Raw genomic sequence first — 13,679 nt, 5'->3', positions numbered from 1 at the left:
GAAGCCGGCACGTTTACAGATAAAGTGTCTTTCTGTTAATTGAGTCTCTGTGTTGTTGTGTCTTCTCCTTGATTGTCCTCCCAATTATGCTCTTGTGTATTTAAACTGTCCTGTGTTCCCTCCTCCTCGTCAGATCCTTATTGAGTTGTGTCTTGTTTAACCTGCCTTGTCTCTTTGTGTCTTAGTTCCAGTTTCTACCGATGTCTGAGCTCCTGGATGTAACGATCACCTGTGGTGGCTGGACTTTGTACTGTCTGTATTTTCATTAAAATCATAATTTTTACCACAACTTGGGTTCAACACGTCATCCTCACCATTTACAAAAAAAAACCCATTTCATGACAGTTTCAAATACATAATAGGTCGACACCAGTGTTTCTCACTTCCGGTTCTCAGCACCCACTGCCGTACATATTTTAGATTTGCTCCTTTTCTAGAACACCTAACTCAAATGATTGCATGCAATCAAGTGCTGCAGAAGTCTGAGTCATTCAAGTTAGGTGTATGATAGACACACCTAACACATGTCATTTTCTGTGCATCCCTGAGGACTGAAATTGAGAAACACTGGTGTATACCTGTAATCTGGACTTTTAAAAAAAACACGAATTGTTAGGAGTTACAGTGTCCTGACCTTTCCCCCCCAGAATACACATTTCTATTGAACTACTTTGCTTGATAAAAACAAGGATAATTTTTGGTGTTTGTAACTTAAATCACTGTCATTTTGATATACGTTTCTTTTAAAAAGAGTTTTCATTTGACTACATATTTTCACAGACGTTGGCTGAATATTTTGAAATATCTTAAGTGACTCTGAACGGTGTCATGGGCAGAAAATGGGTGATCTGGTGATTACTAATTTCAAATATTTTTAGTTACTCAAAATAACCTTTTGAGTAACTAATAATAAGCTTTTCATTCTTCTGAATCTGCACAGAACAAACCCAAATTCAATCATTCACATATGTAAATGTATGAATTGTATTAGGTTATGTTCAACCTGGTCTTATGACAAACAGCAAAACAAACAGCATCCAAAAAAAATCTAAAAAAAATAAGTTGTGGAAGCTGTTGAAACTTTTACATTAAAAACAGACAAGATGAATGACATAAAGGCTTACTTTTTTCACAGAGATACCCAGTGAACCCAGGTGAGCAGATGCAGGCTCCACTCACATGGTCGCAGAGGCCTTCATTCTCACACAGACACTTCTGAGCACATCCAGGTCCATAATGACCATTGACACACTCTGTGGAGCAGGAAGACCAGAACATAAGTATATTTAAATCACATTTTAAATCTCAAGCATGAAATAAACACAAAATGTAACATATTTTCCTTTCAATTAGTGTCATGCTATGTTTGCTATGAAATATATTTCTAAAACCATAAACAGCGCGATATTCAACTCAAGAAAGTTTGGTTAAAAATGCAGTAACAACAATTAACCCCATGGTGGCAGCATTCACTAAATGTTTTGAAACTCTGACATTAGCCCAAACTTACTCTCTTCACAGTAGACTCCGGTGTAACCAGCTTCACACACACAACGACCACTGACCGGGTCACAGCCCACAGAGCGATCCTGACACTGACACCTTCCAATGCAGCCTTGGCCCCAAAAACCAGGTTCACATGCTGAACAAAGTTAGGCAAAACATACTGATAAATTCCATGTGTTTTTCTTTTCTTTTCTTTCTGTACTATTCTGCCAGACTTGCTGTTTTATTCTTACTTGTCTCACAATTGTGGCCAGTTTTGCCAGGGGGGCAGATGCAGAGTCCATTCTTTGAGTCACAGCTGGCATTAGGGTGGCAAGAACAACGCACGAGACAACCAGGTCCAAAGTGGCCTGCAGGACATGCTGTGTATGACACGTGGATACATAGAAAACAGATCAATATATTTCCAAGCCATCATAAGGGTATTGTTTATCTTATTTTTCATGATGTGACATGACAAATCAAGGAGTAATAAATGTCTGAGAGGCTTCACCTCTCAGTATCGCTAATAGTGATAGTGAAAATCCGTATTAATTATGAACACATTTATTCGCAAAAACATATGGCATAAACATAACTTTCATGTTCACATGAACATATACTGACTTAGTGACTTTGTATCTATTCACAAACAAATCTCACTAGTTGTGACGTGGTATTTTCAATCCAATTTTGTTCAGGAGCATCAACAAACATTTTCCTCCTAAAATTCTCTTTTCATGTATTTTTCTTTAGGATGTTGTAATAAAGTAGGTGACGGAATTAATTGGAGCACTTTCGATAGATTCTGACCACTGAAGACCAGAAACACTATGAATGAACGGCAGTCTTGGAAATGCTACTTCCTAATAAAACCATCTCTTGCTTCTAAAACATTAACTTTGAGAAAAAAGTACTCACTCTTATATCCCAACCGGCAATATAAAATTATGAAGAAATGAGTGTTACTTGCTTCACCTCTCAGTATCATTAATAGTTACAGTGGAAGTCAATATTAGTCATGATAATATGTCTCATTTAAGTTTTTCTTATTGAGTATTAAAAAAAATAATAACAAGTTCTCCATTGGCGTTTATACATAAACTTACCGTCTTGACAGAGATTTCCCATGGAGCCTGCTTTGCAGTTGCAGGTACCAGTTTGCTTGTTACAGGAGCCACTATTCTCACAGACAGGGCAAGAAAACTGGCACTTCAGTCCCCAGAAACCATCAGGGCAGTCTGTGAAGCAGAAAGTTTGTTCATGTCAATGGGGAAGGAATCTATTTTTGCTGGTTAGTTTTGTTAAGCCTTATGGCAGTTTCACATAAATCATTAGAAGGTTCATGAAGATTAAGCTACAAATTGAAGAGGGAAAAGTTTAACATTGGACAAGTTAGAAATATCTCCCAACTTTTAACTATTTTAGTCTAGAGGAAGAATAAAACTAAATTGCTGTTTGACAAGATGAAGCAATGCAGAGCTCCAAAAGCCGCTGAGTTCAAAATGGACTTCAATGAGTTGTGTTGTCTCTGTAAACTATTAGTTAGAGACAGTGTAACAAAATAAACACCTTCCTGGCAAGAACTTCCTCTCCTCCCAGCAGGACAGTCACACTCTCCAGTTACAGCATCACAGGGAGCTCCTCCGCAGTCACAGGTCAGACGGCAGTTTTCGCCATAGTTTCCTGTTTGGCAGGCTAACAACAGTCGAACACAAAGAAATTAAAAGGAGGGGTAAATAACTCAGCATTCGAGGAGCAGCTCTAAAGAAAACGCTGGTCAGGGCTTTTATGTGTTGAGAAAGAAAGCCACACAAGAGAACATTTTAGAAGATGTTTATTTGTTCAGGCTCTGCCAGTAACTTCTGGAGTTGAAACTGAAGTAAATCTTTTCTTTCATGACTTCGCCTGGAACATAAGAGTTGGAAATTCAAAAAATGTCAATGACTTACTTTTAATATGCCTTTGAAGAACTCAGTGGGCTTGCCTCTACCTGATCCTCAATATGAACATACTTTACAATTGGTTTTGGGGGGGGGGGTTAGTGCAGTTCACAAGATTACTATTCCTGAAAAATATTCACCACTGCCATTTAATTTCAGGAGCACAGCTATCGAATTTATTCCAAGAATAAATTTACTTTCACAAAGTAAATTTAGGCTTTTTTAATTCCAAGTACTTGATCAATTTACGTAATCAACAGTATCAGAATTAATAAAAAAAAAAAAAATCACATGATGACACAACATAAACCAGGGCAGAATTGTGAAGCGGAAAGAAAAGGATTTGTGATTTCCAAAATGTGTGGGGTTTTCTTGTTTCTTTTTGTTAAATCTGAAAAGTGTAAAGTGCTTTAATGTCCAGGCTACCTCAGTCAATACCTTGTGAAAACGCGCTTTATTTGTAGCTGATGTTATTTGTGGCTACATCTCTTAAGTGCTTTCTACATAGATTAAAATCTCTACCATTTGTTCTTATTCTTTGCAAAATAGCTCAAGTTTGAGCAGATAGAATGGGTGATCATCTGTGAATCTCAGTTTCAAAGTTTTGTCTCAGATTATGTTGGTCTTTAGGTCTGGACTATGTCATAACATAAAGCAGATCATATGCTTTGTTTAATCTAAAGAATTTCATTGTACTTGTGACAGTGTGTTTACCGCTGTGGTCCCATATCGTGCTCCATTTTTCACAAGTATTTTTTTTGTCACCATATTTTTTGCTTGTCACTGTATATTTTTTGTAGGGGGGGGGAATCACAGGAAGCAGTATGGATGCAAAAAAAAAACAATTACACAAAAGTGTTTCACTGTAAAGATGGTTTGTAGTTTGTTTTGTCACCTAAAATGTGAAATAAACTTCAGTGGGGTTTGAAAACAAAATATGGCTATAGGTTTATGTCTGGTTGAACCATGTGTGTGCCCAGTTGTTGTTATTTTCTCTTTTTGGGGGGAATTTTATGGTAATCCATAGAACAACTGGCCTATTGTGTTCCTTGGTCTTCATCATGTTGTTTGTTCACTAATGTTCTCTAACAAACCTCTGAGGCCTTCACAGAACATCTGGTTTTATACTGACAACAAATTAGACACAGATGGACTCTTTTTACTTGCTGGGTGATTTCGGAAACTAACTAGTTGCACTAAATTTTATGAAAATATGTCAGAGTAAAAGTGAACAGAAAAGCACGCTTGTGGGGTCTTTATTTGCATTTATTCAATTAGCATTTAATCTGTGCTGGTCTATCACATTGAATAAAACACAAGGAAGTTTGTTGTTGTAACATAGCAAAATGTATAAAATAATAATAATATGTAAATACTTTTTCAAGGTTTTGGGTGCAAACAATACCTTCACACAGCAGTATGTGCCGTCAATCACATGACTGTTCACAGCATTGAGTAAAGCAGCTATACCTTTCTCACATAGCAGACCATGCAAGGCCTCATGCCTTCTAATATCAACATTCTAACCATTACACTTTAAAATAAAAAGATTTAGACCAGATAAGTTCTATTGAGTATAATAGCATGGGTTAAATCAAAATAATTTAATGAGGCATTTCTGATTTTTTTTTTTTTTTTTTTTTTGTAAGAGCGTCCTTTACTACATATGAAAGCAATGTTTTGTCTCACCCAGTTGACACTGGTCCCCCTGAAGCCCAGCAGGACATCTTTGGCTGCATAGTCCAGTCTTAGGGTCACATGACCCTCCACCTGGACAATCACATGACTGTTCACAGCCAGCACCAAAGAAGCCTGGATCACATTCTGCATTGGGAGATGGACAAAAAGGGAGGTTTCCACAACTGCAAATACACTGTTTTTCGAAGCAAAATGCAGAAAACAATCATGTTATTCAGCTCATTTCAGCTTTCACCCTGATTATTTTTAACTCTTTTATAGGACACTACTTGAAAAGATGCATTTCAAAGTAAACCGCATAACTGAAAATGTGTTTTCCCTGAGTGACTTATGTCAAAAACAGACTAAATAGTTTATCATAACATTTTAAACTGTGAAATGATCAGTTCATTAATATAACCTGTAGAGTAACATCTGACTAAGCCAGACTGTTTGCAAGGTTCATAAAATTTCGGTAGCATTGAGTAAAGCAGCTATACCTTTCTCACATAGCAGACCGTGATATGCAGGCTTACAGAAACAGCTTCCTGTTTTTGGGTCACAGCCACTGGATTGCTCTTGGACACATTTGCATTCCTTGGAACAGCCTGCTCCGTGGGTCCACTTGGGACAAGCTGAGGGACGGACGGGGTTGTTGAAAAGAAGACATGAACCAAAAAGCAAGAATTCAGAGGTGTAATAAAGAATGTTCTCAAATCAGGACTGAAGTAAAGAAAACATGCAGCTCACTGTATTTATGTTCTTTAACAAAAACAAAATATGTTGGCCACTTTTGTTTGCTTAAGTTGAAAGGATAATCAAGAAAATATGCAGAAAGGAAACCCGAATGATCAGCTTTCACTTTGAATGAGTAGAACAAACATGCCATGTTATCATAACATTAAATTTCAGTTTGTCTTAGTCAAGCCAATTTTAACACCATTAACTGAACTTTATGCAAACTCCCAGTTACTTATGTTTGAGTGTCTATTTCATTTTAAATCATAAACTGCTAAATGTAATGGAGCCATTAGCATTTTCTTGCTTAAACTCAGGGTTCTTCACACATACAGCAACAGCTACCAAACATATGACTATGAGAACAGATTAACTGTTATGCCCCTAATCACTACAGCTGAATCCTGCCAAGATAGTCCCTACTTAACAACAAACACTGAACTGCACTCCACCCAGTCCCTCTCCACCACTGGCTTCATGTTAGGTGCAGCTGCAGCCTCCGGTTACACCCTCTCCACCCTCTCAACGTCCCCGCTTGCAGGATGGAGCAGACAGCTGGAGGATTCTGATCATACTCCTTCCTTCTGCTCGCTTTTCCAGTTTGGTCTTTAAACTCTGAAGAACATCCACCTCGTGAAGAGAACAGGGAAATCTTCTCAACATGTCTATCCGGAGGTTCTGGAGCAGCCCGAAAACCCTGGGAGATGTGACCGTTGTGACAGAAGAGCTGAAGAATCTTTACTACAAGAGGCTGCTGCCTATTGAGAAGCACTACTCCTTTCATCACTTTCATTCACCAAGTTATGAGGATGCAGACTTTGACAACAAGCCAATGGTTCTGGTAATGGGTCAGTACTCGACGGGAAAGACGACTTTTATCAGGTAAGCCTCAAAACTCAATAGTACAAGTAAAACAGTCGGCTGCAGGTGTTCTGTCTAAGGCAGATGTTGGTAGTGTGTTATGTCTGCTGAATTTGCAGATATTTGCTTGAGGAAGAGTTCCCTGGCAGCAGAGTTGGGCCAGAGCCAACCACTGACTGCTTCACTGCACTCATGTACGGAGAAGAGGAGCGAGTGACCCCTGGGAACGCCATCACGGTGGATCCCAAGAAACCGTTTCGCAATCTTGACCCTTTCGGAAATTCTTTTCTGAACAGGTAAGAAAGACAAAGCCTAAGAGAGAAGGTTAAGCCCAGGACATCTCTATGTCAATATGTATTGGAACATCATTAGGGTGATATCCATCATGTTCCTATGCAGAGTTACAGGAGCACTGGTACCTCACTCCAATGCTTGTTGGGAAACCAGTGAACTAAGATGTAACACCAAATGCAAATGGATTTTTTTTTCTTTTCAGATTCCAGTGTGTGCAGATGCCAAATCCAGTCCTTGAGAGTATCAGCATAATTGACACGCCAGGGATCTTGACTGCCGCTAAACGAAAACTTAGCCGAGGTGAGACAGACTGTTTTCGCCTTTGGTAGAACAAATCACTATTCCTCCAGAAATTCTCACACGCACAGTACAGGGTGGACTACACTGTGGCTTTAAGATTCCTTTAGGAGTAAGGTCATAGAAGAGGCAATGAAGTAGAAAAGACCAGCCCTTCATAAATCACTCAGCTGATGTCAGAGGCAAAGCAGAATAAAGACATTAGCGAGGAGACAAGCAGGGAGTAACTGAGCAGCCGTTGCTTTGTTTTACAGACACATTTTTTTCTGTGGGTGTAACAGTAATGGCTAGAAACCAGTGGGTACCATTGGGACCTGCTGCATGCTCCTCCATGCTGTAAGGCTGCATGGCTTTTCCCATTGGATACGCTAATGAAAACCTTGTGTTTTTCTTCTTTATCCTAAGGCTATGACTTTCAAGCAGTGCTGCGCTGGTTTGCAGAGCGTGTGGATCGAATCATCCTGCTATTTGATGCACACAAACTGGAGTTCTCCGATGAGCTAACCAGGGCCTTTGGAGCTTTGCATGGCTACGAGGACAAGCTGCGTGTGGTTCTGAACAAAGCTGACAGGGTGGACTCGCAACAGCTCATGAGAGTGTATGGCGCCCTCATGTGGTCGCTGGGGAAAGTGTTCCGAACCCCTGAAATCTTACGGGTTTTTATCGGGTCGTTCTGGTCAGAGCCTCGGCTGAGGTGCGACCACTACAAGCTGATAGAGCTGGAAGAAGAGGATCTGCTAACGGATATTAGGAACCTGCCACGCAACGCCGCAGTGAGAAAGCTGAACGACCTGGTGAAGAGGGCACGTTTAGTCAGGGTAAAAAAAAACACTTAATATTTATAAATTCACCTGGTGTTATATATATATATATATATATATATATATATATATATATATATATATATATATATATATATATATATATATATATATATATATATATATATATATATATATATATATATATATATTTTATATATGTGTGTTGGGGGGGGGTGCGTGTGTGTGTGTGTGTGTGTGTGTGTGTCCCTGTAAATTAAACTTTTTATATGAACTTCTCATTTGCTCCCTTCTTAGGCTCATGCCCACATTATCAGCCATCTAAAGCAGGAGATGCCAACAATCTTTTGCAGAGAAAGCAAGAAGCACAACCTGATCTATAAGCTTCCTGTTATTTTCACCAAGATTCAACAACAGCATCGAGTCCCAGCTGGTGACTTTCCTGACTGCACCAAGATGCAGGTCAAAACAAATCTCTCTTGCTAAAATAAAATGTTTCATGTGATTTTTCTATCCTGTTGCCTTCAGTGAGTCTCACAATGTTTGCATCCATTTTCAGGAGAAACTTTTGGGTCACAATTTTTCGAAGTTCAAGACTCTGAAGCCAAGCCTGATGAACTCCTTGAACAAACTGCTAACTACTGAAATCGCCAGTCTGGTTCCTTTATTTGAGCAACAAGAGCAGAGGAAGAAATCACTACCTGCCGTGTTGGATGGTGAATTTCTGGGAACATTCCGGCGTGATCAGTTCAAGGGAGATCCGTTTAAGGAAATGCTCAAAGATGATGAGATCAGCGACGCAGATTCTGATGAATGGGTTGTGGAAAAATACAAACCTAAGTACGATGAGATCTTCTACAATCTAAGTCCACACGATGGAAAACTCTGTGGCACCAAAGTCAAAGAGTGGATGACGACCACTCATTTGCCCAATTCGGTTCTTGCTCACATCTGGAGACTGGCAGATGTAGACAGGGATGGGATGCTGGACAATGATGAATTTGCGTTGGCAGTCCACCTGATTGAGGGGAAGCTGGACGGACACTGGTTGCCCAGAGAGCTTCCTTCCCATCTGGTTCCACCCTCCAAGCGGCTTAGTACATCAAGCGATGCACCAGCGTAATCTTCTTATCAGAATCAAGAGGACTGAGGAGACATCACTTGTATAATTTGTAAAAAATATTTTAAGCAAACCTGATGTCACTGATTGTGGGGCCCATAAAAATGTGCAATGTTTTATACATTCATAAACTTATCCGTTACCAGATTTTGTTCTCTCTAACATAAAGTGTAGTACATTCATTAAAAACATTTGTATTATTATTTTAGGTTTTACAATATTTTGTCATTATAATACGCTTTCTGTCCTTCAACTTTTCACAAACCCAGGTGGCAGAAACGACCATATAATCCCAAAGAGCAGAGGCAGGCTCCATAAAGTCGATGGCAGGGTCCATTGTTGGGACAGTTGCACTTTTGTCTGCAGTTCTTTCCAAAATAGCCCCTCAGGCAACCTGTGAGTGAAAACAGTGCCAGAGAAATTACATTTAGAGTACATAAGACTTCAAAGTGGACTTCATGTTATATGTCAACTTTTCATGTTTTAGTTTGTTTGGAAAAAATTTTGATTAAGTTTCAAAAAGCCGGGACAGAGTATGTTGACGCCTGTCCATCCTATTGTGTTTATGTACTTTCCAAAAAATTCTGGTTCCAGAAAATTTTTACATCTTTTTGTCCTTTTTATATATGGTGCAAAGATATATATGTTTGCAACATTGTCCTTTTTGATTGCACGACCCTTTAGTTATAATATGGGCCATGTCATTTGCTTTTCAGTATTCTATCCCAGCAAAATTTCAGAAAAAAAAAAACAGAATCTTGAAGGCAGCATTTTGTGGTTCCAAAATATGAGAATACAAACCGTCCTCGCAGAACTGGCCATTTACCCCGAGAGGGCAGAGACACTTCCCAGTCACAGGGTCACATGAGCCTCCATTCAGACAGTGGCACATGCTGTTGCAGGACTTCCCATAGCTCCCCAGACGACAGGCTGGAGACAAACAATGTAAAGAACCCTTTTTGTTATTTATAGATGCAAACTAAACAATGAAGTAAAAGAAGGAGACTTCTTTACCACGAAAACATAAAACAAGAACTACAACACATTTAATGTTAGGAAGTAGTCAGCAACTGATCCTGTGCTCATCTGAGGTTCTTATTCTCACAGGTGTCATAACCAACTCTGGCACAAACGAGCAGGATGTGTTAAAGAGCAACATTCCTACAGTGCCTGCTTGAACTCCACCTCACACTTTCCTCACGACTCTTTTATGTCTCCTTGAGGAAGATCGCTTAAAACAAACTGGAGAAGCATAAACGTCATGCTATTTGATGGTAGAAAAGCACAGATTCCCTGTACTGAATTATAAAGAAATACGAGGTATAAGAAATACAAGATGAGGAGGCCAGAAAGGAAACATGTAACATTTAGAATTGCAACTAGTTCATGAATGTGATCAGACAGTATTTAATACAACATAGTTGAGCCTGCACCTAATCACCAGGAGCCACTTTCAAGATGTGACAGATTGCTTCTAAATATACTTATCCCACATGTCCTTCTGCCTCGGACCAAAGACAGCTATTAATCACTGTCCTGAATCAGAACAAAGGAATCTCTTTCCTTACCCAGTAATGGACATCCTTGACCTCAGGCTGTAGTCTTGCTGTGGCTCCTGGCCACACTCCAGCATCAGATAGATTTATTTACTGGTCCCCTTGTGTTTTGGAGCACATAAATAACCTCAGACTCCCACTCTAAAGAAACGACTGGGGTTGATCCATGGCTCTGGATCGATGAATGCTGTGAGCTATCTTGGCTCTTACTAACAAACAAAAATAATGCTTCAGGTTGTTCCACTGACCTGGATGATGAAATATTGCTTGTAAAACCAGGCTGACTGTATGTGCTTTAGTCTTGCCAGTGTAGTTGATTAGGGATGTAAAAGTTTTTGGATGCTTGGTAAACTATTTTCTCAAGAAAATTATGTGCCTATTCAGTTCAAAGGTTTAGACACTTTTTTAAAATCACTATTACTTCATAATCATGTGCCTCATTTCCAATCTGAAACAAACGTCCTGATTGAAAGAAAATAATTTTACATTTAAATCAGCTAGGTGTATTAATATTTCTGCCCAGACAACATAGTTTTGCTGAAAATATGTCCAAAAGTTTACATGCTTAATACACATGGATCTTACATGGTGTACAAGTGAAAGTTTTCTTGACAACTAGAAATGATCTCAGATGTTTATTAGATGTTTTCTGAGAACTCGCCTGACCATTGCCTTCCTATGCAATTCTGCTCGACTCTAATTAAACTTAATTTTTCTGGGTGAATTTCACCCAAGCCAGTCAGCAGAAGGAGCAGTAGTGAAAGATGAATTTTTGCACTTTTTTCTAATGGAAAAAACAGAACTCTGATGCTGTCCAGATGAAACATAGGAAGTTTACATCAAAAAGAAAAGAAAAGAAATGATCCTCACTCTCGTTGCAGATGATTCCTGTCCAGCCAGGCGAGCAATCACATTGGTTCTTGTTTTCACTACATGCTCCATTCACACAGTCGTCACAGCTCACACTACAGTCATCCCCAAAGGAGCCCTCTAGGCACACTGAAAAGGAAATGGTAAACTCCAAATTACTTTTCTTGTCTGTAGATTTACAGAGGGGGCAATAAAATAGTATTGATTTGATCAGACGTCCCCAGAAGTGACATCATTCACATTTTTTACTGTACCTATGGTGCTTTCCTGTCTCAGCTCGCCCCTGTGCTCTCTGAGGATCTCTAATTCTTTGTCACTGTCACTAACATGATGACCATCATCATCATCATCATCATCATCATCAGTGCTGTGGCGAACGTGCAGGGCTGCCGTGTAATGCAAGAGCTGAGGAGCCTTTCGAAACAGCAGGTCAGGCAGTCTGTCAGCCTCCAGCCCTTCCTCTTCCTCATCCAGCTCACCGCCATACAGAGCTGAACACACACATGGGAAAGTGAAGCTCAAGAGCAAAACTTAATTTGTTTTTATGTGACGTCACATTTTTGCTTGCTGATGGTTATAACGTTGTGGTTTCTCACAGATGCAAGAGTGCTGATCCAGATCCAAGCGGAAGCCCATTTGGCAAAAGCACTGATAGGTTCCCAAGGTGTTGACGCAGAAGTGTTCACATCCCGATGTCTCTGCTAGGCACTCATTAATATCTAGAAGAAGACAAAAGAATTAAAAGCACAACCCTGCCATGGCACTGGCAATTTATTGACGTTGAAACTAATCTGCTATGCATAAATTCTATAGCATGCATCTGGAGCACATTTAAGTAAACTTTGGCTACTTCATGAATAATATGCTCTGTTTTCCATTCTCTGCGATGAAGTAGCCTTCAAAGGGCTAATTTCTGGACGATGAGTTATTAAGCATGCATTGGAATTACAACCCAGCTGTTCTATAACATAAAAAAAACACCAGACAGGCTAATCTGCTAGCAATCTTGCTGCACTCTCACCTTCGCAGCCACAGCCATCTGGGCTCAGTCTGTGGCCTGCTCTGCAGCTGCACTCATAGCCACCGGGGTAGTTTCTACAGAGGTGGCTGCAGCAGGACTCCACACTCAAACACTCATCACTATCTAAGGAAAGAACATGTTTTAAATGTTGACTAGAGAGACAGTAAACAGAAACTGGAATTGGAAAACTTCAGAGAATAGCAAAGATCTTACCTACACAGGTCCTCCTGTCTGTGGCCAACTGGTAGCCTTGGTTACAGGAGCATATGGGGCCATTGGTGGCATGCTCACAATGATGAGAGCATCCCCCATTGTTCTTCTCACAACTATTTACAATCTCCATCTCAATGCCTGGAGGTAGGAGCACCAAAACCACAACAAGAAATGACCATAATTAAAATGTGTAATAAATTACCAAACTTGCTTTTGGAGCTCTTCTTGGATCTGATTGTGACTTAATGATTGGGAGATTTTGAAAACAATATGTGTTCCAGATGCCAAAAGAAAAAAAAAAAACATTCATTTATTTCTAGAAAACAGCTCAATAGTTTTTCAAAGCACCTGCACTGTTTCTAGAAGCAGCAGAGACACAAACCGAAGGACAATAACATGCAAAAAGTTAATTGTGCATAATATTTGCATTTCATCTTCTTTCTAATTATCTCAGTCTCAGTAAGCATTTTTTGCCACCAATTCCTAATTGGATTTAAGTCTGCATCTTGACTGGATTACTTCAACAAATAGTTATGCTTTGCTTAAAAGTACTCCACTAAAAGGCCTGGCTGCATGTTTAGGATCATTGTCTTGCTAGAAAGTGACGCTCTGCCTCACTCTCAAGTCTTTTGCTGCCACAGACAGGTTTTCTTACAGTATTGCTATTCATTATCTCTTCAGCTTTGCGAGCCTGCATACACATTTGCCATTTTCAGATTTTTATTTGTGAAACAATTTGAAAACCATTTATCATGTTCCTTCTGTTTCAACACTATGTGACAATTCATTGATGGCCTATCACATGAGCTCCCAAATAAATAC

General features: G+C 39.5%; 2 protein-coding genes across 2 annotated transcripts in view; one reads left to right on the top strand and one right to left on the bottom strand.

Moving 5' to 3' along the window:
* megf6 (multiple EGF like domains 6) overlaps positions 1–13,679 on the bottom strand; it is a 41,922-nt gene that overhangs the window by 16,169 nt on the left and 12,074 nt on the right. The window contains exons 10-23 of the mRNA XM_055028816.1: positions 12,858–12,995; positions 12,645–12,767; positions 12,220–12,342; positions 11,878–12,114; positions 11,624–11,752; positions 9,999–10,127; positions 9,463–9,591; positions 5,606–5,740; positions 5,118–5,252; positions 3,058–3,183; positions 2,595–2,726; positions 1,740–1,868; positions 1,511–1,642; positions 1,125–1,253 (exon numbers count right to left, since the gene is read on the bottom strand). Coding sequence (XP_054884791.1) covers positions 1,125–1,253; positions 1,511–1,642; positions 1,740–1,868; positions 2,595–2,726; positions 3,058–3,183; positions 5,118–5,252; positions 5,606–5,740; positions 9,463–9,591; positions 9,999–10,127; positions 11,624–11,752; positions 11,878–12,114; positions 12,220–12,342; positions 12,645–12,767; positions 12,858–12,995 — 1,926 coding nt within the window. The remainder of the gene's footprint in view (positions 1–1,124; positions 1,254–1,510; positions 1,643–1,739; positions 1,869–2,594; positions 2,727–3,057; positions 3,184–5,117; positions 5,253–5,605; positions 5,741–9,462; positions 9,592–9,998; positions 10,128–11,623; positions 11,753–11,877; positions 12,115–12,219; positions 12,343–12,644; positions 12,768–12,857; positions 12,996–13,679) is intronic.
* On the top strand, positions 6,373–9,474 carry LOC129359284 (EH domain-containing protein 2-like). The gene is made up of 6 exons (XM_055028817.1): positions 6,373–6,725; positions 6,824–7,000; positions 7,201–7,298; positions 7,701–8,113; positions 8,375–8,539; positions 8,637–9,474. The coding sequence occupies exons 1-6, from the start codon at positions 6,505–6,507 to the stop codon at positions 9,198–9,200; spliced, it is 1,638 nt and encodes a 545-aa protein (XP_054884792.1). The 5' UTR covers positions 6,373–6,504; the 3' UTR covers positions 9,201–9,474.

Source organism: Poeciliopsis prolifica, unplaced genomic scaffold, assembly GCF_027474105.1.
Source record: "Poeciliopsis prolifica strain line A6 unplaced genomic scaffold, Auburn_PproV2 SCAFFOLD004, whole genome shotgun sequence".
NCBI lineage: Eukaryota > Metazoa > Chordata > Actinopteri > Cyprinodontiformes > Poeciliidae > Poeciliopsis > Poeciliopsis prolifica.
The sequence above is the reverse complement of the archived record's forward strand: the minus strand, read 5'-3'. Positions and strand labels throughout refer to the sequence as shown.